The sequence below is a fragment of the Anopheles merus genome, chromosome 2L (genome assembly GCF_017562075.2).
Source record: "Anopheles merus strain MAF chromosome 2L, AmerM5.1, whole genome shotgun sequence".
NCBI lineage: Eukaryota > Metazoa > Arthropoda > Insecta > Diptera > Culicidae > Anopheles > Anopheles merus.
Window position 1 is genome coordinate 29044065 of NC_054083.1, and position 25917 is coordinate 29069981.

Consider the following 25917-nt stretch of genomic DNA (forward strand, 5'->3'; position numbering starts at 1 on the left):
CTGGGCAGAGAGAGAGAGAGAGAGGCGGCCAATGGAGATGTGGCTGTATGTTCCATCTCCTGTTCGTGATAAAATGCTGCTGTAACGCAAACATTATCTTCCTGGTATCGGGCATAAAGTATGTTCGCTTACGCATACTGGCGGCAGCTCTCTGATCTACTACTGCACCTTTCTCCGACTGAGATGGTCTTAGGGCAATTCTCTTTATCCTTTTCCTTCTCTGCTTCTCTGGCAGCTAAATCACCTAACTTTTATTTTCCATCCTAAAGCAAGCAGCTTTCGCTATATTTCGCCCTTTACCGTGCCCCGATCGGGCGCTGCGTTACGCCAGTAAGTGAAAAGCCTGATCGCTGTGGGATAACAGTTAACCCAACCCCCCTCCAGGTAAACGGGTGGAGCAATTTGTGTACTGCATATTTTATGCTCTGGAATGGCAGGAAACACACACACACACCAACCTGTTTGGTGGCCGGAAGGCTCTAGTGCGTTAGCTGGCAGTTGCACGCATTATTTCTTTCCTTTTTCTCTCTGCTAAGGACAACATAGTCATCAGCTTGACCGAAGGTATCCGGAAGGGATTGAATCATAATTTGATCTCGAAGTTAAATTGAATCCGGCAGGTACAGGAGAAGAAGATGAGTGTAGGGTGTGCACTTTCCCGACGACACACGCGCATATCCGTAGCCGTAGCCTGTCTTCCTTTTAGTTGAATGTAAAAAAATCGATAACATAAGCAGCATCTGTCTCCTCCTGTGGGACGCCTTATGTCCTAATATTTATGTTTCTATCGAATGCAACAACGCTCAACGTGCGGTCAACAGGGTGATCGTTTTCGATTGACAGAAAGACCGTAGCAAAGTTTTCCCGCAGGAGTGAACATTTTCCTTGGGCCTTCTACAGCTTGAGGGTCGTTCAGTCCAACGAACTCGGTAAAAAGTTTCAGCCTAGTATTGTTTACGATGCATGTCACGTACGCGGCCGAAAATGGGTCCCCACCGCCGATTGGCGACTACGAAAAAGAGAGCAAGAGCCTGACTTTGGCTTTGACTTCTCTGGCTAAATAGAGCTCTATAAGTATGGCTCCCAACGATACTTTCGACAATGTGTGGCCGATCCCTGCTGCCCAAATATGTCAGACGTTTCAAGCGCGAAAGGATCTTTCGGGGAGTTTTTTTGTTTGGAGCATTACTAGACTTAGTTAGTCACCAGATGCTCAGCATAGAAAGCTTCCTCCCCTATTTGCACGAGGATTCGTGCTTTATTGTGCTTCCTGTGTGCGTGTGTGAATATGACAAAATCCATCTTCCTTGAGGCGCAACAAAGAAAAGGTATAAGAGAAGCCTTCTTCTGTCTCTCACACACACTGACACATTTACTGTATCCCTCAATACCGTGTTTGTTTGACATGTGTATGTGCTTACCGTGTAGGATTTTACTTTTGTATGGCTTTCGCATTGAAGGATACACCTCGATAGTGCGAGGGGGAGGATTGTTTTTATTGGACCGGATTTACAAGCTTTTCCTATTTTCTACTTCTTCTTTAAGCTGCCGGTTAGCCGTCGGAAAACAACATGACTTCACGAATGTCCCAGAAATCTCACGTAACATGTATTTTGCTTAAGTATTTGGATCAACGCTTAACGGGCGACAACGTATGGGAAAAGATGCTGTGTTAAACATTCGGTAATGGAAAGTAATCACTCCAGGGTACGAGTATCGGGGTTTTTCGGAATGTTTGTTGTGTGTTGGTGTTAAGGATTGCCCTACATAACGCATAATAATCATACAGAGTTTGCACGCTTCCCAGTGTTTTATAGGGATTATTTGAAATGCAACTATTTCATACAACTTCCGTTCAACACATATCCTAGTCGGTAGAGTGTAGTCCATATTCCAACAGCTTGGTTGTAGATATCAAACAAAAGTTTTTGCCATGTATCCACCTTCAATGATTTATCCGGCCCATTCTATCGTTAAAACGCACCCAAGCGTTTTCGATCGCGTTACAATCTCATTTTCACTTTGTTCGATAGTTTTATGCGCACCGCAGTTTGTCCGAGTGGGCGTGGAGAGTGTAAATTTACATTGCGTAAATTGCAACATAGCTGCGTAGACGCTATCTCACTTTAAAAATTTTCACTTTCTCTTTAAGCAACAGCTTGCACCCACCCGGGCCTAATGTTTAGCATACTCTGCTGCTGGTAGGTGTAAGCGCGGCCAAAAAGAAACAAAATCTTTGCTCGAGCGTATTATATCGATCCAACGAAAAGTGAACGATATGTGAGGGTGAGATTTCGCTTTCCACTTTCCACCTTTTTTGTGGCTGGGTGGGAAGGGTAGGACGGGCAAAGAATATAATGCGTGTAAGATAGGCTAAACGCGAACAAGATCAATTATTGTGGCAATGCGTGTTGTTGTGGCTCAAGCGTGTGGTGTGAAATTGCAAGCGAAAGGTGTTGGAAGAATTAAGTTATTTGGTAAGCCCGGCTACGTTATCGAAGCTATCGGTTGCAACTTTATCGTCAGGTTTTCTCATTTACGATCCATTTCAACGGTTAAAAGCATTAATTTTGATTAATGGAATCATAAAACTTTGAAATCATTTTACGCAAAGCTTGAAACGAATTATTGATATAGAAAGAGAACGGAGAGAACGATACACTGTTGTAGAAAAAAGAGTGTGTTACGGTTTGCTTTTAAAACTTCCCTAGCAAACAGTTAGTTTGAGGGAATTTTCATTTTGTTTATTTACGTTCAATATTTTGTGACGAAACAAACGAAACTTTTCAAGGGCACAGCATTAAATGAATGGGCATGGTGTGTGTATGTGTGCTAATGTTTACTCATTACAGTTTCAAAGCAACAGTACAAGATCAAACAATGCGAAGGGAAGCAAAATGTTGCGATGTAAACAAGTACACGATGCGTTGGCTCCTCTAGCCATCCGAACAGCAGAATTTTGTAGCAGAATTTTGAAGCCGAAGCTTCATCACTAAATTCAACGAGTGTTTGCTAGGCTGTTTTTATGGTTTTTTGGTTAGCCTTTTATGTAAGATTGCACGAAACCCCTTAAGCAGCTTACGGGCTAGATGATATAGCGTCAGTGCGTGGCACACGTATCTCGTGGGTAACGGACGTAGCTGCAAGGGCTCGTACGTATACGGTAATTAAAACTTTATGAAACCACATTCCGACGACAACAAATATCTCGCCAGTTCCAAAACATGAGTACGCAGTACTCTTAGGCCCCAGGCAAACGTGGTTAAAACAGAACTAGTGGGCAAATTTTTCCTTGGTTTGCAGTTGGATGGTTTAATTTTGAGCGATGAATTGTGGGTATCCCTTCCGGGGACTTTTCTTTTCCAGCAAACATTCCGTAGTGTTCGTTGCCCAACACAAAACCGCCCAGAAACTAGGGCAACAGTTTCTGACTACTCAGCTGCGAATCATCGCCGCTGTCTGTGCCGCTACTTGCCAGATGCGACTGTACGATAGTTCCTAATTTCGTTTACTTATTACGGGACCGTTAGTTGGCAGCTTTCTCTTATGAAGGTTGCATTGACGCGCTGCGTGGTGGTTTAAATTTGCCTCACACCCTGCCCCTTTGGAGCGTGTGGTACGTGCGCGCGCTGTTTACGGACCAAAAAGGGGAAACATTCTTAAGCAATGCTGAGCATCATTCAATGCGATTTTTGCACAGCGCACAAACATTCCCGAATGAAAATAGCACCCACATGCCGGTAAGGAAAAATATTTTCTCGTTTCTTAGGTACCGAAACATGTACAGAGAGAGAGAGAGAGATAGAGAGAGACTGTGTGTGCGTCCACATCTGGCTTGCTGGCCTGTTGGAATGTTGGAAACGATGATGCTGCGCGAGTAGGTTTTTTGTTTATCATAAAAGACGATGTAAATGGGAGTGATGTTTTGGGAGCATCCTGTAAGGGCGAAAGCATTGTCATGGTGGTCTGGTAGGGTGAAATTTCTTTTGGAGGTTATTTGATAAAAACAGCACTTCTCTAAAGATGTCTGAAAGGGAATTTCGAAGGATTTTTGTATTGAAAAACAAGGTTTTGCAGTCGTACGACAAACGATCTACTCATCGGTTTATGGTCAATAAATTATCTTAAATAAGCCGTAAGTTTACATTGCAAGATACAATTTGCTCCATCAGGGACCAAATAGGTATCTCCGTTTATTCACAAACCTTTCTTTACTTTTTTTTATGCTAAATTTAACTTGCTGCGCGACGTACACACGATGAACCGTGTTCGACGGAGTTGATGTCACGAAATACCTTTCTGCCTTTCATTTTGGACACATTTTTGGTGTCCGTTGAGTGCAACGAACATCTACCTTTTATGAACGCAAAATTGCGTGCTTTATTTTGCCGTCCATGCCCGAAAAAGGGTTATTTGGGTAGCTAGCAATAAATAAAAATGCTTGAAAAAATGTCATCATATTCCGGCGTTCCTCGCTGTGTGCTCAGCTGTTGAAAATGGAAATTATGGCGCATCCCCGTGAAAGCATGTGGAAGAAGTATGCAAATTTAGTTATAGGGCGACTTTGCATCGCTTGTGATGGGTCCGGTTTTGATGAAGAGTTTTCGCGACGGACTGGCTGAGTAATTGGTACGTTTTACGTAAACGAGCTGTGTGTTTTAAGTAAATCTTCTACATTTTTAATAGCCAAATAAAGCCCGTAAGATATTGCAAGCAAGCTTCGTTTTGTAATTTTTCTATTCCCTTTGGCTTGAATCATTGCTTTCTCCTCAAACTGGGACTTAATAGTCCATTGCTCGAAGCAACCTGTGTGTCCTGTTCTGAAGCTATTTTCCTCAATGCGAAAGAAAAACAAATTTCAAGAATCGTTTCCCGAAACCGTTTTACATAAAAACAGTTTGTAGACTTTACCTAACGGGGGCCATCCATTGTGCACTACTCTGTGGTCTGATTACCATTCATTTCTTAATCGGTGGGAAAATTACCATCTTTTCCGCTCACAGAACTGATCCCCAGAAGCGGTAGAATGAAGAACAAACCATCTACCGTGGAAGTATAAAGTGGGTCCGAGTGTTATCTGTTCACCGCGTCCATTTCAATCGCGTCCTGCGAAACTTACTTTATCAGTCGACCGTAATCGCAAAAGTAAAACGGTAGTTTCTGCGAAAGCTTACATTCCCCTTCACGGAGGAAGAGAGGTTGAACGGTTTTCAAACCGTGGTCGCGAACTGATGGGAAGCGCGAGCTGTTCGGGTTTATTCGCATTGGGAAATGAGAGTTCACCAAAGGTTGCGTCCTTGGGTTTTTGTTGGTTAAAGTACAGCGACTCGAGAGTGTGATGATGCTGATATGATTGAGTGTGAGTTGAGTCGGAAGAAACTTGAGACGCTGTGCTTTGCGTAGGGTTCGCACCGCAAACTGATGAACCACCAATCCACGGTTGGAATCAAAACCTTCAACAGGATATAGGACGGTTTTATTTGACGTTGGGAGCATGGTTTAAGTAAATATGTAACCAAATTTTTTATTTAAATAATAAGAATTGAAAGCACTCCAATCAAATCGATACAGCTCTCTACTATACGATAAATGATATTTGATGTGGTGAGTCCTTTTATGCCAGTATTCCGTTATTGTGAGTGTTATTTACCAGTAAGTTGTGCTGGTGTAATTTGATACGACGTCAGAGATTGTAGGATAACAAAGGCTCCCTCTGCTACGAGGATGGTTATTTACAATGGGTTTACTAGCATAATAAACAACTGTTCACTTGTTTATAGCAATAGTCGTTTTGAATAGACACCGCTGTGTACCACTTGCTCACACGTCAGATGGTGTAAGCTACTCTGTCCAATTCAATAACACAATTTTCGCCTTCGATTAGCAACTGTCAGATTCGGCACAGTTTGTTTTGTTGGGACAAATTTTTCAAAAACCAAACATTTTCAAACATTGTTCTTTTATTCAAGCAATATGCAGTATAAACCATATATTTCAATAAATCAAAACATTATTTTTGTTAATTATACAATGACCACAAGAAACCGTGCCGAATCCGACCGTTGTGCAATCGAAGGCGAAAATTGTGTTATTGAATTGGACAGAGTAGCTTACACCATCTGACGTGTGAGCAAGTGGTAGACAGCGGTGTCTATTCAAAACGACTCTTGTTATAAACAAGTGGACAGTTGTTTATTATGCTGGTAAACCCTGTATGGCCAATGGTAAGATGACAGCGTAATTACTGCTGGTTTTGTATTCGATTGACTGTAAAGCATGGGACATAATTTGATGTCGTTGTGATGAGGTGTCATATTTCAAGCGATTTGAAAAGGGATTAGTGTGTTATAGCGACCAATTTTAGGCATCGAAACGGTGACTAATCGTTAGAAATATGATGCTTGTTTGGATTTGAGATACGTAGCAACATGAAGCAACTTAATGATGTAAAGAGAAGAATTAACATAAAAGGCTTAGAAACATTCCAAATCTTATTAATAGCAGGCAACCATCTGCCTCTGTTATGATTTCAACCATTAATCAACACCTTGTAGTAGTACAAAGTCGTCGTATCAATGCCGCTGCTGTATTGTGCCACCAGTCGGGTTAAATGTGCGTTATTTCCATTCCCAAGGTTCTGTCCACTTTCCTGTACATGTATCGTTAGCACTTTTATTTCCCCGTTTTCATATCATAACTTGTCAGCCTGTGCCAAGTGTACCCCATCAGTCGTACCGTACCGAGTTTGATGCGCGAACAAGCAAAAGAGCTCCCACATCACGAGCTGCTCTCTCTCCGGCATTGGTAGTGTCCCAGGACAACCTGCTGACGGGTACGGAAGGAAGCTTCTATCGTGTTTTTGTGCGGCCCGTTTTCCTCTTCTCACAGGGGAAACAACTGCTTTGTATCACGGGGCAAAAACGTGTCCAAAAGGGAAGTGCACAATTTCTGTCACCCATCCGGGGTACGGTGAGCGGGAACCGAGTTTCGTTTCTTTTTTTTTTTTTCGATGAAGCAAGGAACCGTAGGAACCGAGGTTTGAATGTGTACGCTTTTTATATTCTGGTTCCTTGAGTGATAGAGACGACGCAACGGAGTGCTGCTAGATTGATGATGAGGACATGTGAAACCATAACCACACAACGAGAAAATGAGCGGTGAGAGGTAGTTGGGGGGGGGGGGGGTCTGAGTGAGGAAGAGCCCTTAATCTTCCGAGGATCCAGCGTGTGTAGCCTTCAATGGCTTGAGGTTGCAAGAAAGGAAGCAGTGATGCAGAGGCACTCGTGATAGTAAGTGAGCAAATCACACGACGTGCAACATAAATCTCGGCGGCTGCTCCCTCCCGTGTGCTGTGAGGCGGCGGCGGCATCAAGTGTCGTCCTGTGAAACGGGCTCGTTACTTTTTGGCGGATGTGTGTGTGCTGGTGGGAGCGCTTAAAATATCTTGCGAAGGGCTCTTTGGACGGGGCAGAGCAGACAAGGGATGGTCGTGATTGTCCTGTCTGTTCTTCGCCCGAAAGCCTTGCGCGTTTGTTTTTCTGTGTGTGTGTGTGTGTGTGTGTGTGTGTGTGTGTGTGTGTGTGTGTGTGTGTGTGTGTGTGTGTGTGTGTGTAGATCTCTTGTTTGGTTGGGTTTATGTGGAAGGAAATTAAAGGGATGCATATATGACGGCGGGGGTAACTGACGGTACTCGGAGGTGTGCACGTAAACAAGGCAGGTGAAGGAAACTCATCAGGATGTTGTTGTTCTCGAGGGTAAGACTACAGTACAGTAGCGAATTGTGGCCCCCATTTAGTCCTTTTGGACGTGTTCACTTTTTACACAGCTAGCGAACGTCAAGCAAGCAACATGTCAAGCGCAGTTATGTTGTCCTTTTTTTACTCCTGTCTTCCTGCACCATAGAATGATGAGGATAATGGTAAGCTATTGAGCTGGTTTTAGAGTGAACGTTTGAGCCTGAATTTTGAACGCAATGTTTTTCATCATTTTTCAGAAATTCATAAAGTATTTTTTCATATAAATGCATAGACAATGTACTACCAAACTACTAAGAAGACTTAGTTTTTTCGTATAAAGTTGTCTCATGGTTTGCCTTGACTATTTGTCACCGTTCCGTCCTTCCCACCCATATATTGAGTAATTACACTAATTCTACTAGGTCACGACACCAACGCGTGCGTCTCGACTGTTCTTGGTAATCGTGTGGAGCACACTACATGATAGGAACATAAAACGGCATAAAGTAAGTCGTCCGTCGTCGTCATCAGAACTATTACGCGCACGGGCTGTGCATGTGCCATCGGCACCATTGTTGTTCGGCTTTGATGACGGAATTTATGGGCTTAACGAAGTTATTTCATTTGGTGCCGAATTTCGCCACACACAACCATCACGCTTTTCGCACAAAGATGTGTTCAACGACGGGGTACCATTTCTCAAGCACCAATTCCTGGGATATACATACACTTGTGTGTGTTTGTTGCAGTGCACGCGACTCTTCAAATGCTGACGGCGTGAAGGCTACTCACGGCATCGTCGGCTGGGGGTGGTGCGCCTCTGTCGTAGGGTGAGCGTGCTGGTATAATGGCTTTTATGCCGGATGTAAAAATTATGTCTCACATAAACTCACACTTTAGCGGCGGATAGCAGCACCGGTTAATAACTAGCACCAACTTTGGTGAGATATGCCCGGCACATATTGAACGGTTTTCGCTACCGAATGCTGTAGAAGCAAGTTACGCGACCGGGTGGCATCAATGAGACTCGATTATCTTAGCGGCGGCCGGGCATCATTTACCGGGCCGAGAACGATGGTCAAATGGTTTGTGTCATCAGGCCACTTGCAAAGTTTCGATATTTTACACTAAAGCGTCTGATTGAATCATTTTGTATTTTCACATAGATTAAGTGAATTTACGCCTAATATTACACGTTATTGTAGTGTACGGTGAAGGCGAAATATTTTGTAAGGAATTAGTTGTTCAGGAATTGCTATTTTAGCTTTGTGATATCTTGTCCCGTGTTTAGGATATCATCCGCAGACAATATTTTTCATAATAAGAAATGTTCATCGTCGAACCGTTCCTCCTGATTCAAAAAAGAAATGTCCCATTGTTTTTATGTTCTCATTGAGTGCTGTTTCATGAAATAGAAAAAAAAAACAATCCAACACATGCAGACACCATTTATAAGAAGTCATTGCTTCGCAAATAGAGTTGAAGCCAGAGGATATTAAAGCTAGCCCGTGATCTCATAGTGGCTCATGCCTGCTTCCGTTTTAAAAGTTGTCCATCCTATCCTACCAGAGACATCAACCACCACGGTACAGTTAGTGTAAGCGTGGAGAACGAAATGAAAATTCATCGGTCAATTAGTACTGAAATGCCGGCGAACTGTATCGCTAACTTCGTTTCGCTGTCATCGCCAAAAGTTGGAAATGCAGGGGCGCGCGCGCACACTCTGCCCGCACACAGACGCACGTACAGACACTAAACGACGCATTACCGAAACACCATGATGATGCCCGGAGACGACACTACAGAACTACAGTGCACACAACACTGCTTGTAAGAACAGCCTCAGGGGCCCGTCAGACGTTTGTTGTTTCGCCGGATTTGCCGGCAGCATCTCGCCGGCGGCCGTCTCGGTTTATCGACGGTAATTTGTTGCAATAAAGTACAATTAGCGTGACATTTCGCAATGTCGGACCCATTACGTTTCATGGCGTGCGCGCGTACACACAGTGTTCGACGTTGGTGATGGAGCCGCTGTTAGGATGGGGTCACGTGACGGCTCGAATTAAGATGAGTCCTCCCAAGCGGCACAGTCTCCGATAGTATTGCCTGCATTGGAAGAACTTTTTCGTGACGTTTGTGTTACTGTTTGCTAGAATCTTTTTGGGCAGAAGTTGAAGGAGGGGAGTGAGATATGTGTTTGGTTCATTTTTAGTTTTGTTTATTGATTGCGGTCTGTCAAACTTGATTGGTTGATTTATGCTGTATGTGCGTTGAGGAGATGTGAATCATTCTTTGACATTAACTTAAAAATACTTTCATGATGACCAGGCAGAGTACATTTTGCAAAAGACATTCCTCCCTCCTTGTTGTACTTGTGTGTCTTGACTTATTTCCATCTTAGTCGATGGCACACCACCTTACTAACATTCGTTTTGCAACCATTTTAATAACCAATTAAAAATTCATTCACGCCTCGTGTGCCTTGGAGTTGCTGGGCGGGGCTGCGGGTGGGTAGCAATGGTCGCTCTCTCTTTCTCTCTCCGTGTCTCTGTCCGGTTTCTATTGTTTCATGGGGCTCACACTCTGCATCGTTGCTCGGGGGCAGGTGAGGTCAATTAGTTAAAAGTAGAATTACATGCAAACTTTGTCTGTTGGTGATACAACGCCCGCCATGTGCAAGAAGGTGTGTTCCATGTCACAGACACAGACCGCATACTCACGGCGGAGACGTCTAGCAGCGAAAGGGTCATGGTTGAACTATCAAGCAGTGATACCAGCATTGAGTTTTCAATTTCGAAACATTAGCTGCAAATGCAACCGTTGTCTGCTAAGAAGCTTAACATTTCTTAAAGTTTCGTAAAATTAATTTCAAACAATTTCCGGGATTGATTATGTTTTGTTTCCATACTTTCGAAACCATTCTCCACCCGTAATTGATTTGAGAAACAACCATCTGTCCAAACATACGATCCACAAACACACACGGTTGAAGCATTTGTTAGGTTCGTCCAAACCATAACAACACCATCAGCAGCAGCAGCAGCAATAGCGTATATGTTAAATATGTGCATAATAAATGTACAGAAAAAAAACTCCTCCCGGGCCCCGTCCTATTTGCTCGACGGCCGGCTCATACCCCGGTGTTCGCTGAAGCGTAATGGCAATGTTGTTCCAATGTCTTATCCCGAAGTGTTTCTCTGGAGCTTCTCGAGCTCCTCGCTCCCCTCATGAGCAGCTTGTGTTTGAGCAAGTAACAATTAGGTTACTTCTGCCCCTCATGTTGGGGTGCGTAACACTGTTTTTGTAGCAAAATAGCCCTCCTAACTAATGCTTTCCCCATTTCAGCTCTGAGCAGCTCTTCTAAGAGGGGCTAATCTTTATGTGTGGTGTGTGCGTACACAGACCAGTGATGCATATTTCCATTAGAACAGGCACATATCAGCAGCGGCAAACGGCGGCTTGGCTGTGATGCCCCGTTTTGGGGTTTCGCTCATGGATGGTTAAGTTCGTAGTGTTTTTAGTTGCAGCATAAAATGAATGATAATTAGCTATGTGAATTTGCTCGCAAGGTTATACTTTATTTAAGATCATTGGAATTTATTACCTTTAGTGTGCAAGGCATATATGCACGGACAGCATAATATAACGACGTGTACAAAGCAATCTAAAGCAATATATATTTGTTGGAAATGGGCTGATCTCCTGTTACTATCATGCGATTGGTGTGGTAGCATTGTATGAGTGGAATAGATGTGGTTTTCCAATCTCTTTCCATCGCTACTGATCTTGATCTTGATCTTGAGCTGATTTTCTTCTACCCTCCAGGCAACAACAACCAGGTGGATGATGTTTGACTTCATTTTCAAGCTGCCGTTGTTCCATTTTTAGTTGTTCATTCTTTACTGGCGCTGATGTTTTGTGTTCAACTTTCTGGTCGGAAAACTCGGCCATGTCCGAGGCGCCGGTCCTCAGGCTGGATCTTGTCCACAGAAAACTCATTTCGCGTTGGAAAATGTGTGGATGTTTTCCGTTGCGTTTGTGTGTGTTTTAACGTAAGCATTGCAGTCAGTAATGGAGCTGCCCACAGTGGCAGCGCGTTTGGGCGTCATATTTTCTCGCTGGTGGTGGTTTCATTGTGTACTTTTCTGTCCCACACACGCACATACACACACGCACACACCCTCTGGACTCCGTTTGTTGGCTGTTTCTTGTGTCGTGTGTGCTTCATTATGCATTTAATTTATGCATGTGTTAAAAGAAAAGCAACATCCCACCAACCGAGTGCGCTGCGGCGGTAGTGCGCTGGAGCGGGCAGCCAACCAACCAACCAACGACCCGCCACCAACCAATACGCCCGTTTTTATCAGCACCGCGGATTGAATTATTAAAGCATGCTTTATTGCGTTTTCTTTCGCGCGCGCGCCGCTGTATCGCTGTATGCGTGTACGACCTGTGCGTGAACTGGACTGGGGTGGCGATTCTGTGCGGCAGTGTTGGTCGTTTCGCACGGTTTGTTTTCGATTCCGACTTTTGCATTCCATCGTGATGTGGGGTGGTTGTTTTTTCCCTCCCTAGCTTTGGCGTAAACCACATGAAGCAAAAAGTTGCGTCCAGAGAGAGAGACAGGGTTGTTGCGGGTGTGTGTGTATGTAAAGGTATTGGAACGATTTTCCGTTTGGGTCGTTCCAGTTGTGTCTGGAAGACTTTTGTTGTTGTTGTTCTTTTTTGTGTGTGTACAGCAACTCTCTACACACGTATTTTTCTGCTGCAGTACCGATTTTCTTCTTTCGCGTCTCTGCACTACTCCATCTCCTCCCGTACTTTTCTGCTCCCATTTGGGTGAGCTTTCTCCTTGCGCGGGACTGTTGGTTTTTCATTTTCAGCGCAAAATTTCCCATCAGCAGTAGTAGCACATATCTTTTTTCCATCCGTGCATCGGGTTGGGTACGGGTCAGCAGAAGTTACACTCCGCAAGTTTTCCCATACGCAAACGCTGTGGTGCGCGCCCATGGCTTTGAAAAAACGCTGCTTCGATACGCGCAGTTGGTGCAGTTCGTTGCTGCGCAGTGTTTGCATGGATGTAGATGATTCGGTTTTTCTTTTCTTCTTATTGTACGTCTCATTACGCTGGAAGTACAAAGTCACTCTGGGCGGATGTTTGTGGCTGCTGGGTTGCGTTTGTTGCCCATCTGTTCGTTGCAATCTTCTCGTGCGTTTGAATGCTGCACGTTTGATGTGTGTGTGCTGTGGTGGTCGTTTTGCTATGGCTGCAGTTAAATCGTTCGTGAAGCAACAAACATCCAAGTTCTTTGAAGAATTCAGTTTGTTTCGAATTTTCTTGTTTTTTGTTGTGCTGAAACTGTCATATTATTTTGATATTAATTTTCATAATTCCAACAAACATATAATAATGAATTTAATTAAAGAAGAAAGAAATTATTGGAAGTGATAAAAATTGTATATATGACTTAAATGTCAAAACAAACCATCAAACAAATGGCTTGTTACCAGCGACAGTGGTATAAAGTTATTTGTGAATACGAAAATTGTCATCAAAAAACGGGCCAGGATGGGCTTTGCAAACCAATTTTAAATTCAATTCCCCGGCCCCTCACATCCATCCTCCTACTCCACCGGAACCATCCGGATGAGCGGACTCGTATCCATCAGTACCGCTAACTAAACGTCAAGTTCGCTCCCAACAAAGAGGGTCTGCGTCATTTTTCATGGAAATCCAATTCATTCCCGACGCCGAGATGAATGAAACGATCTGTCGGTCGGATTTAAATGATTCCCCCACCGTTGGGCGGACGGAAATTCGGAAGCCTCTTCTTAGCGCGAGCTAAGTGTGATTTTATCTCATTCCCTTTTTGGCTATCCATCACGTGGCGGTGACGCTTGGGGTGCGAGTTTTCACCGGCTTTGGACGTATTTCTTCATTTATTATGCCTCCGGTGACATTTGCTTGTGAAGCTGTGGGTGAATGTGTGTCTCTGTGTGTGAGTTCTTTCCTCTTGGTGTCCTCCTGTGCGATTGAGTTGATGTCCTGTTGCTTTTATGTGTCCCGCCCCGGATGGTTTGATTCGGTGCTGGGCAATCAATTGGGGGAAAGCTAGCCATCGCAGCAGGTAGACTTTTATTTTGAAACAGGAATGCCTCATTTCGCAACCGTTTTCCAACTGCGAAGCAATCCACTGTCTAGTCTGAAAAATTAGGTTGTTTGTGTGCCTTTAGGCGTCCTGTTTTATTTATCAAGCTTTCGTATGTTATTTCTATCTCAACTTTGCCGTCCTTTAACATGCAAAACAAGTGTAGAGGACGAATGAAATGTGAATGAGAATGTGTTCACTGTAAGCAAAATACAACATCTGCTTGAGAGCTAAAGAAATGTGGTATGCGCTCCGGAATATTATAAGAAAACGTTAGAACATTATTGCATCTTGTGCAAATGTTGACACGCCCTGAATTTTGCGATTGATTCCCCCAACATTTTTGTTCATTTAATTTGTGGCATGAAATAAAGCTATCATTGTGGGTAGCAAATTCCAGGAAGATCTGTTCCGCTGCTCAGATTTCATCATCTCATTCCGGTTAATTTCCCGGCTCGTTGAAGACAGGTTCTATGCGCGCAGAGACGTGTCTGTGTCGACTTCATGATATATGAATAATTCAATTAAGTTCAACTTTGGTAGCACGAAGAAGCGTTTCTGCTCAAGCACTGTTTGGTTTCTGAGTTTCATTCGTTAGCATACGTTGCTTTGTGTTAGCATAAGTTGATTTCCCGGAAAACTAGGCTGTGTTAGAACGAAATTTGAATGAAGATCAGTTTGTTTCTTATTTACAACATTTTATTTAACTCAGGATGGAAAAACAAATCCAGTACCTGATGCGTTCTGAAGATTGTACTTAACAAATTATTTAACCTCTTTATATCTTAATTACGAAATGTAAGCAAAAGTGATCTAAATGGCCCATTGAACCGCTTCTGTTTTTAGAAGCTTTGTAGGAATTGATCTTTTTTGACATACTTTTTGCCCTTTTCAATGATACGCTGCAGATTTTACGATTGGATAAAAGTTAGGCGATACAATCCCAATTCCAAATCATCATCATTTGAGGAAAAATAAGGTGAAACTGTGTACCAAGATTGGATAACGTTGCACCAAAGTGGGTTTTGGACCATCGCCAAAACACTTCATCCTTCGATACAGAAAACGGGGAGCCAGACCCTAGCAGACTTTGTAAGTTTGCAGACAACGGCAAAACCTGACATTGAGACATTTTTGTACCGACTCATCCATGGTCAATCTTGTCATTTATGTTCGTTCAGCCCTTCGCAGCAAACCTGCATGGAGCACATCTTACCGTAATTAAAAGACCTGGCGTAAAGATAAGTTTAGCACAGGGCGACACACAGTTGCCAAGAGTGTGCAGAGCACACAATAAAAGTATTTTTCGTAGCTACTATCTGATCCTATTACCCCGTCTTTGAGCTACACAATCAATCTCTTTTGCTCTGTAAACACTAACGAAGAGTCAGACGGATGGGACCAGCTTTAGTTGCAATGTTTATGGGAGCGTTTATCAATAGAATCCGTCCAGTTTGAGTCATCCTATAGGGCAGGGGTGAGTTTTGTCTTTATGGTTGTGCTAAGTGACAGATAGAAGCGCCGTTGTTTCTATCATCTTAAATTCTATGTTATCGATGCCAATGAAATGATGTTGCTGGTTATAGAAAGATAGTGGTGAGCTGATTGTCTACTTTAGTTTCAATTGACTTTGTTCTTCTGGACTGTGCGTTATCGATGAGCAACTAGCCAAACTAGATGCTAGGATTTACTAACGATGTCTCTGGAATTGCGATATCACTTATCGTTTGACTTTTAACAATGCTCCAAGTGAAAAGAAGAGCTGCGAGAAGCAGTTTATCTGTTTGTTTGGAATAAAGCTTTCTTTCAGTAAAGTGAGGTTGCTTAAAAGTTCTGTACATTCACAGTACATTACAGTACTGTACATACAGTACAGTACACAGTAATATTGGTTTACTTTAAAGATGTTCCTATTCTTTCCTTTTTTTCTTCTAAAGTTTAGTTTAAATAGCATACATCCAAATGATAATTTCTTGAATCTTATTCGTATGATGGAGTTCTGCTTAGACTTGATATAAGTTATAAATACTTTTGTTGCAAATAAAAGCAGCAAATGACAGCATTGAAGTGTAAAAGTGGATTTATCTACTTTGGGGGAGCCAAACACCTTTTACTTGGGCTTTTTATTTAAACTGCCTACCATTAGCGGCAGCGAACCGTCCCTCACCATAGCACGAAAGAGATTTAGACACAGCCGCCCGGCTTACGGAGCAACGCGCAAATGACATTTTAATAATGCTCCCTTAAGCTTTGGGTGTGTGTGTGTATAATGGAGGAACGATATCCATCCACCGGCAGTGGATGATGGTTAAAATATAACACATAATGCCATTGGGGATGTATTAAAGAATACTTTGAGCGTTAGGATTGCTTTGATTCAGCAAGCTGCCTGTCCCTTTTCCGATGGTGAACATTGCGTAGAAAGAGGAAATGTGTTTGTGTGTTTGTGAGTGTGAAGCAATTGGATAAAGTTTACTTGTGGTCCCAGATTTGGCAGACGCATTAACAAGTCAATAAAAACGCAAATAAAACACACTCGAGCCTGTTAAGCATCATTCAGCTGCCATTTAGGGAGGCAAATTGCACTGTATTTCAATATGCATAATGGCATCAAACACAGTAATCAGTAGAGTATTACAATCATAATACTAATAATTTTATATTATGCGACACATCAATTATCAAATGCAAAATATTTTCCCTTTTGATCAAAGTTTAAAAATTATGTAAAATAAAGTTCAAAATTAAACGAACAGCTACCATATACACGGTTTCGTGTCGATCAACGTAAATAGCGTAGCTCAATAGCTAGCGGACAACGTGTTGAGAACTAATGTAGGTGGGAATTGAAGGACGGATTTCAAAATACTAAGTAACATAAACAAAAATAGCAAAATAATTGACATTTGTTGATCAGACCGTATTGTAATGAAAATAGTGAATATTTTTCTGCTATTTGTGTTAATTTTAAGTAATATTTTATCCAATATTCATGATGATTTACTAATGTGTTCGTATTTTCTCTCTTATCGTTTTAGGCCCGCGTTGCCAGCAACTCTTTCGCTACAGAAAAGGAAACTATGGCATACAAGATGCAGCAAGAAAAAAAAAACCACTCTGTACAGATCAACAGTAATCGGCTGTAATTTGTCAGCTATTTTCCGCGACCGGTGGCCCTTTCCCGGTTTGATTTATTCGCTATCGCATGGCGCCTCAGTCCAGCGACACCCATAGGAAAGGGAGAAAGGAAACAGAAACCCGATGCGCTACCACTTGCACTCGACCAGTACAGCTTTTCCGTCGATACATACCACTTTGGCAGCGGTCCAGCTCCAGCTGGTCGAACACAGGAAGCAACAGAAACGTGTGAGGAAACTGTCGGCCTGTACAAGCGAGTCTCCAGGTACCGGTCGTGAATAGAGTGGATCGTAAATACGGCCGGCTCGATAGCCACGAGTCCCACGAGCACAGAAGCGAGCGATAAAAACGGTTTCTGAGAAAACATACACCGACGCTCCACCACCATTCCGGTTCGGCATAGGCAAAGAAAAAAGAAGAAAAAAAAATGAGACACGAAATGCTCACCTGAAAGGAAAATTATGTTACATTATGATCGCGAATGGTGGTTGTAAATGGCGATGCGCCATGGGGACGATGGGCGGCGCACTGTGAGGCAAATTGAAAGTGAAATTGCGCGCGAACGAGCTATCGCTGAATTGCAGCCGTGTGTACCGCTGCCGATAGCGTCATCCGCGACCGGACGCTAATGTCCGTTCGTTACACGGGATTGGGAAAACTCTCGCCGCGCAGCGTTAGGTTATGATGCGTGTGAAGGTGTCTTCTGCCGCATTCCCTCTGAGGAAGGGCCGGGCATATAGAAATAAAATTACCGGAAATCATCCCACACCGGTCTTCGCACTCTCACATTTTCAATTGCGGTGTGTATGAAACCAAAGAAAGCGATGCGACGCGTTCTGATCGAAAGCGAAAGAGGTAGAAAGAGAAATGCTCTGGAAAATAATGCAGAAGTTTTGTTGAATTTTTAGTAGTCTATGGACAGGAATAAGATACAGGAGAAGGTATTGAATAGACCTGCTGCATATACATCATTCCAAGCGTAGTTTACAGTTGGCCGATTCCAATAAGAGACGACTAAATTAAGATGCCATTCTCTGCAATTGAATGCTAGGTTTAATGTACTGCATATAGCTGCAAGGGAAATCTAGGGTCATAAGCTACCGTCTCATTTGCGGCTCATTTGCTATCTACAGCTATCTTGCTGTAGACTACACAAACCTACGAACGATAACACACAGATCTGTCGTGTGCATTAGACAATCCAACACGTGCACTCATTACAGTTGCACCAGCAATGCATTTGGTCAGCGGACTGGAAGTAGCTCGGTACTGCTACATGGTGCAGATACGAACCGTCCCCAGCCCAACCCAAACTCGTCGGCAGTGATTTATGGCGCTCGGAAGCAAAGGATAGGTGTTTATTTAATGTTATTTTTCCCTCCCCAGTTTCGCTGTTGAACGAAAAGTCGAATTCAAACCGTGTACTTCGGATGTTGTGGGGCTAACAAGCAGAGTGTGTGTGTGTGTGTGTGCTTGTGTTAAGTGCATATGTGTGCATTTGTGTGTAAATAATATCGTGTGTGCGTGCGTGTGGATGTGCTAAGTGCAAGAAGTTCGCTCGATGCAGCTGATCACGCATCCCGTGGTTGGTAGGGCCGTAGTAGTGTAGTACCGGGGGGCTGTAAGTGAAGCGAGCGCCCCAAAACGAAGCTTGTGCAGCAACAGAAATCTCTCCAAAACGGTGCTCTCTGTCATCCCGTTTGGGAGAGAGAGAGAGATAGAGAAGCTAGACCCCTGCGTGGTGGTGTGAAACGTAACGTCGTCACCATTCGATCTCAACCGGGCGACTCACAGGATTCGGGTGACGAGGAGCTTGCGCCTCGCACCGGTCCCTGTGCCCTGCCCCGCTCAACGGTGGCGGGAGGAGGAGGAGGTGGAGGTGGAGGTGCTGGAAGCGGTGGATTAGTGGGAGGATATCCGCCCGGCAACATGTCGCTGAATGGGCGCGAACTGGTGAAGCAGCCGCCACCGGCCGACTACAACCAGAGCGTGTTGACGATGCAGAAATCGGTCACCATCACGGTGACGCCGCAGCGCAGCAACTCGATGGATCTGCTCAACTTCGAGGAGAAGCGACAGCTGATCGCGTCCTCGCTGTCACTGTCCGACATACTGCACGTCAGTCCGGCCGCGGCGCACGTTGCCAAGGAGGTTGCCGCCAGCACGGTGATTGGTAAGTTGGTGTTGGGGAGTACTGTTTGCGCGTGACGATAAGACGAGCGCAGCTAATGATGTGTCTTGGTTAGCGTGCAAACATATAAAAAAAACCCATAACGGTGTTTTCTGTTGTAGTTTAAGAATTTTATTCGAAAATTCGATCGTAATTTAGCAAGATGACGGTACAGCTTTAAAACAACGCGAAATACAGGATGGTTTTAGTTTTAGTTAGAAGCTCTCCTTTTTAATTTGACCCTGAAGACCGTTAAAGATAATCAAAGAAGTATGTTTAATCAAGAAAGAACATGAAGTAGTTTTTGCAACTACTTCCTGTACATTAAAACAAAAAGTTTTTATTGTTTTTTTTTTAATAGAAAGAAGCAAATCTTCCAAATCTTCCTCTTACGCTAACTTCTGCTGCATAAGATGTTAAAGTGCCTTTTACACTGATTAGCGATCATAAAGTTGCACAATCGTTCGATCTTGGACGCTTGATGGCTTTAGTATCAAATTATCGACAGGTGGGTCGTCAGCGCTACCGCATCAGCAAACATCTGCATAGTGGCGTGTTTTTTCCCCATTTCCTGTGCGCACCGATCTTAAGTAACGAACGCGCCAGAAATGCTATACCAAACGGACAAGATGTTTGTGCGGATTGCTTCGGCCGCGGCATTTATGCCACGGTTAAGGATCGAGCGGTGGAGTGGTGGTAATTTTTCTGCAACGCCACAAACATTAACCGCTCATTATCGGTTGTGAAATATTGTTCCCAGGCCACATTGGGGCTGCCACTGCTCGCCTGCCGTAGCCCGCAGTGCAGAAAGAGGAAACGGATGACGACGGCGGTATGGTTGGTTTGTCGTGTTATGACAGAGACAGACCGAAGATGCCGTTGCCGCTCCGTTGCCAGTCATCGATTACGGGATGATGCAACGGTTTGTGTCAATGCAGCTAACAACCTATTTGCTGATACATCTCGCAGTCATCGGCGAGATTATCATTACTTCACATCGCTGGCCGGGGATGGGATTAGCGAATGGTGTATTTAAGTAATTAAGAGATGATGGAGTGCGTGATGGATATGAAGGGCCATTTATTGACAATTGATTTTGGCTGTACTCATAAGATATCCTGGTCGAACATGTACACACTGCTGGTACCATTTCTCGACGCGCTAACATAAGTCTTATTCGGACGGTGATCGTCCGATGTGCTAATTAAGTTAGCGCACCGTGATTTCCCAAATATATTTCTGCTTCCCCCCTCGAATGGTGATAACGAAGGGATCACGAATCCTCCCCCCGTCAACATTCTTCTGTGTCGAGTTTTCGTTGCTGATTTTTGCGCGCAACTTTACACCACCACTCCAGTCGATCTTCAGCACGGGTTTTGTTGTATGTGTGCGAAACGTCTGCAGTGTGGTGCAAAGCACAACATGTAAGCGCCACACTTGAGATAAGAAGCGGAAACACACTTACGCGGGGGTCCACTTTTTGGTGTTGGTGTGTGCCACTTTCGACCCGCTAATCATGCATAATTTGCTCTTTTGGCAAGCTCTCTTACAACAAGCAGTCTTCGGTTATCTACTCCGTATGAGACGGCGAACGATGCAGTGCCTATCAGTCTGAGAGTGTGGCGGCTGATAATAACAATAATAGTAGTAGCGATAGCAAAACAAAGTTAGAAAAAACCCTGCCTTTGACGTTCGGTTTGTTCTCTTTTTGCACACGTTACTTGACAAGTCATTAGCATTCAGTCAATCTGCAGCAACACGCGGCTTACCATTTTCGTACAATTCTAAATGCATTTTGTGTTTTCTTACAAGGGCAGCAGCAAGGTTTGCACGCGAAACAGAGACATTCAATCGCTGGCTAGCAGCAGCAATCGCAAGCACACTTTCTTGGTGTGTGCCTGCTATCGCGCGTGTTGATTGACAGGTTCCACTCCGTCAGACTTCGTCGATGAGCACACGTTACAGACCGGCTAGTGCGAATGCCATGTGACGCATAGCTAAATCATGCGTGACGAATAATGCATATTGACGCGTTTGGAATGTGAGAACACGGAGGAGAAGGTGGGCGTTCGGGCGATAGCGTGTTACGCATTCGTGGATGGTTGTGAGCGGAGAGTTGGTGGTTGGTGGACACCTGAGAATACATTTCGTTACATAATAATGAAGTACCAGATTCTTTTGCTCGCTTTTACGACGCGTTGTGTTGAGGTTTAGCGTGGAGGTGTAAAATTTAAACTTTTCTTTGTGATGCACACAAACACGTGTGCATTGATTTGTAACAACGTATTAAAGCATACATTAACGGACGTGACGTGAATTCTGCCCTGTGTGTTTTGAAACCCGTACTCTAATTGTATCGGTAAATATTCGTAAAACATGCCGCGTTGCTACAGGATTTACTTAATGGGGGACGATACGGATTGTTGAAATTGTTGAATGCGAGATTGATATGATAAACAAATATTGTGGTTAGCGTTTCACATTTGATTGGATTTTGCGTGCGTATTTATATACAGTGCCAAATAAGAACAGCATATATCACCGTGTTTTGAAAACAAGTTCATTATTTATAATCATTCATATTCTTTGATATCTTTATTTACATTTTCTGCTCCTGACATGATGCTAAAAACATATTCCAATAAGTGATACCCCGCCATGATGAGTTTTAATCATCTTAAGTACTGTTCAGAATTGATCTATGGGCCTTCTTAAAAGCGCCATGTTTTGCCGCAAGTAAATACGCGGATAAGAGTCTATTTTAAGAACGCATTGCATAACGGCTCCGATGACGAATATATCAATAATGCAGCAACGGCACAAGCTGTTAGAGTATAATATGGTAACAGTTCCCTGATGAATTGAGTGCAATCATGCAATTTTCTACTCCCTCAGTCGCTGCAATCGTATCGTTTACTTATACATGCCAATAACCTTCAATTTGACAAAGTTCTTTATCGGCCAGACTATTCGATTAGTTTAGAACTTCTGTACGTCTTAGGATTTAAATGGAAGGATTTTCGTTTAGGTGCATCCCTAAATGCATTTTAGGTAATTGGCGATGAAATACCTAGAATGAATTCTTCTCTACTTTTATAAATGGATACAAGTAATCCCCTGTCGTTGTGTTTTTGTCGTATCAGGCACGTATCCCTTAAAAAGGTATGATAGTATTTCATTTGGTAATGCATCTATTGTTCTGCCTAGAATGAAATCTTATTTTTATTCTTCTTCTTCTTCTTCTTATTCTTCTTCTTCGGCACAACAGCCGTTGTCAGTCAAGTCCGGCCTGTACCAATAGTGGCTTAGCTTTCAGTGACTTATTGATTATTCATAGCAGGATGGTCAGTCCTACGTTTGAGGCATGGTAAATTCGGGGCTTGAACCCATGACGGGCATGTTATTAAGTAAAGATATCTTTTTCACTTACCAAAAAACTCATATTTAAGGAATGTAAAGATTATCAGACGACTGTTAAAAAAATCTCAATGCCCTGGATCTGCAGACTTAATTGGCTGTCTCTCTCTTTCTCTCTCTCTTTATCTATCTCTATCGGGAATCGAGTATCGTTAATTAACTTTCCTTTGCAGCATATTGTTTCCCGTTTCCCCCCCGACTCATGCTTTGCTTGATAGGAAGGGAAAATAATTCAATTGATTTCCCTCCAACGCGTCGTTCCCTAATTTCATCGTACATGTTCTCGCTTCCTGTCCTCATGGCTAATAACATCAAATGATGAGTAATATTGACTGACCAACAAAAAGAAAATTGCTCCAAGAAAAACCGCTGCCAGCGTGCGATATTCCCGAGTTATCAAAGATATGAACAAAAAAAAACTAACGACAGACCAAACGAAAATCTCGTTCCAATAATCGGCCGACAATCACAGCACATTATGAATGTATGCGGGAGCCGCCGCCATAATAAAGAGCTTTCTCGGCTGTGTTGTGTTGCGTGGCAGGAGAGGATGGATGTCGGGGTTGGATTGGTGCTGCTGAGATTTCTGCATCCATTTTGTTCCTGCGCCACGGACCAACGACGTTCTTTCGCATACAGAAAACGCCTTTTTTTTCGTTGTTGCTGGTTGTCTTCTCTTTATTCCTTTGCACAGCGGGAGAGATCACTTACCAATCAGTGGGTGGTGAAAAGATTGTTCAAAGCGAACGAGTTCGTGGAAAACACAATAAATCGTCAATGGACGATGGACGAAATGGTAAGCGACCGGATGTGTGCGTGTGCTGAGGGTGTAGCAGGCATGAGTGCGATGGCGTGCTGACAAGGGAGCGATCAATCCAAAACCGGCGTTTATTCAGTAGCGCTCTCGATGGATTCAGGCATCATCAAGAGGTCATTCCTTTCTGGACGAATGGATCGAACGGGTCAGTTCGCATCAGGACGTTCGATATCCCTCATTTACTGCGCATCCTTAATGTGCCCCGTTTATGGATGATATCATTTTCATCTTAGCACATATAAGAGATACTTCAGATACTTCGATTTTAGCTTTATCAGTTGCTTCAATTAGCTGTCTTTAACAATATTGGATAGTTTCTGAGATTTTAATTGCCATTGGAATTTTGTATTTTATCAAAATTTGTAGTAAATCATTGTTGCTTGATGTTTGTAAAAGTAAAGAATACTACATTTTACTATTGTATTCTCGTGTATAACAGTATTTTAAGCTGTTATACACTTTCTAAATCGATTTAGAGCACTTTTTGTGCATCGTTTCCGTATCTGCCATACCCGGCCCAATCAATATCGATTAGAAACCCCAACAAGAAGACGGTTTGTCTGCCTCAGCTCTGGAACTCTAGCTGAGCAAATGGAAATTCCTCATATCACACAACGCATACGAGCGTTCATGCGTACGTACGTATGTACGGCGTTTTCTTTATCAGCTGCTTCACTATCTATTTCCTCTGCCGCCTACTATTACGTCCCAGCCCATCTTTGACGGTCTACATACTGTGAAACTGCTGGCGCTGCTGTCGCAGGCACCCGTGCGTTGGCAAAAATAGATCCACCCCGAAAGATTATGATTGATTGAGCTTAATTAATTGGAATTGGATAAATCGAGCGCGAATGGTGCGCCGCCGTTCGTGGTGAGAGGGAGAGAGTGATGAGAGGGAGAGAGTGATGAGAGGGAGAGAGTGGTAAGTGAGAGGAGGTCAAAGCGAATGGCCAAATTGAGCGGACAACCTCCGTCGTCACTTCGTTGCCATGACCGATACGGGGAGTGCACATCGATTATGGGCGCCTTAGGTGTGTGAGTGTGTGTGTGTGTGTGTGGACTAGCTGACGGTGTGCACTATCCGTCGCGACATCCATTACCAACGACTGCGCACAGTGCGTGTCGTTTTTGTGCTTCAGCAACAGATGTTATCCGTATGACGATAAAGCGAGATTTTCAAGATTATTGCTTAGACTGATGGAACAATCTATAACTTAAAGTGTTATAGCCTGTATCAGTTTAATCCTAAACATTTTATTTCGATATGTTGAAGAACATGAATCTCCTACTTATGATAAAATTTGTACCAAACTGTCAGAAATGCGCTTCTCGAGGCAGGCCACCCGACAAGCTGCACGTGTGTGTTTGGCTGCGTGTGGTGTATGAAGGAAAATAATAAAAGCGAACATCTTTCCAATCACTTTATCCCTCTACATTGGGTCGTTATCGGAGATAGTTGAACATGACGGGGGCGTGGACGTGATTGGATTTGTTTTATGTTTTCATTCCACCGAACTTTCTTCGTCCTGGCTACCGAAAGCGGGTGGATGATCAACTGCCAGCTCGCATACACACACAGCGTTATACAGTGCGGCAAGCGTATCATGCGTGTATGTATGTGCGCGGGGGTTTGGTGCCCGTATCGTTTTTTTTTTATGAGTTCGTGCAGTGGTATAAAGTTTCATTCAAAGTAGATTTCTCTGAAAAAGGACCAGTTGGTCCAGGAGAGCTATTTTAAGGTCATTTTACAAGCGAAATTCCTTTTTTTTTGCAGTATCTTTTGTGTTCGGAGTATTGCTTTCTTTGTTTATTATGTGAGTTGAATCCGCTTCACGTGAAACATTGGGTACAAAAGGTCAATGTTTTGCTATAAGAAGAAGAGCTCTTTTGAGGGTTAAGATCAACTCTTATTTTAAAAGTGTCGTCTGATTATCATACCAAAAAGCTCTTCATTTTAGCAAACTTCAAATGTCTGGTGTATCACGGTAAGATTGCTTCACTCTTACCGCTGTGTCCTAATCAAAGCCCGCCAATCCACTTAATGTCGTTCGTTTAGAGCACTCAAAACAACGTTGACATCCTGCTGACAGGCAGAATTTGCGGTTCGAGCTGCACAAGCTGCGATAAACGCCCGTGAAGTCCATCGCAATGATAAACATCGTCCGGCCGCTTTCTTGAGTCCATAATCTATATTGGCACAAGGCTAGTACACAAGTGGCGGAGGGTAGGGAATGACCGTGGGGGAAGGGGGGGGGGGGTGTCAGGTGGGAAAAGTTTCGATCGTCAAAATGTCGAAGTCAGTTTTCGTGCTCCTGATTCCCCCGGCAAAGGCCTACCGTAGCGGTGAGGAGATAAACAAGCGGTAAAGACGACAAAAGCTTCGTGTAATCCTTGAAGTGACTTTTTTGTCCACCGGCACTCGTCCACTCGAGTTTGTTGGTGGTGGTTATTTTGGTACTACGTTTTTTGTTGTTGTTGTAATTTGTTTTT

General features: G+C 43.5%; 1 protein-coding gene across 8 annotated transcripts in view; it reads left to right on the forward strand.

The window, feature by feature from the left end:
* The window catches only part of LOC121591706 (homeotic protein female sterile), a 141720-nt gene that overhangs the window by 17807 nt on the left and 97996 nt on the right, over positions 1 to 25917 (forward strand). For 7 of the 8 annotated variants that reach the window (XM_041912541.1, XM_041912538.1, XM_041912537.1 and 4 more), the window contains exon 2: positions 18410 to 19196. In XM_041912541.1, coding sequence (XP_041768475.1) covers positions 18953 to 19196 — 244 coding nt within the window. In that variant the 5' untranslated portion in view covers positions 18410 to 18952. Of the gene's footprint in view, positions 1 to 16923; positions 17289 to 18409; positions 19197 to 25917 lie in introns of all 8 variants that reach the window. The other variant, XM_041912539.1, reaches the window with a different exon arrangement.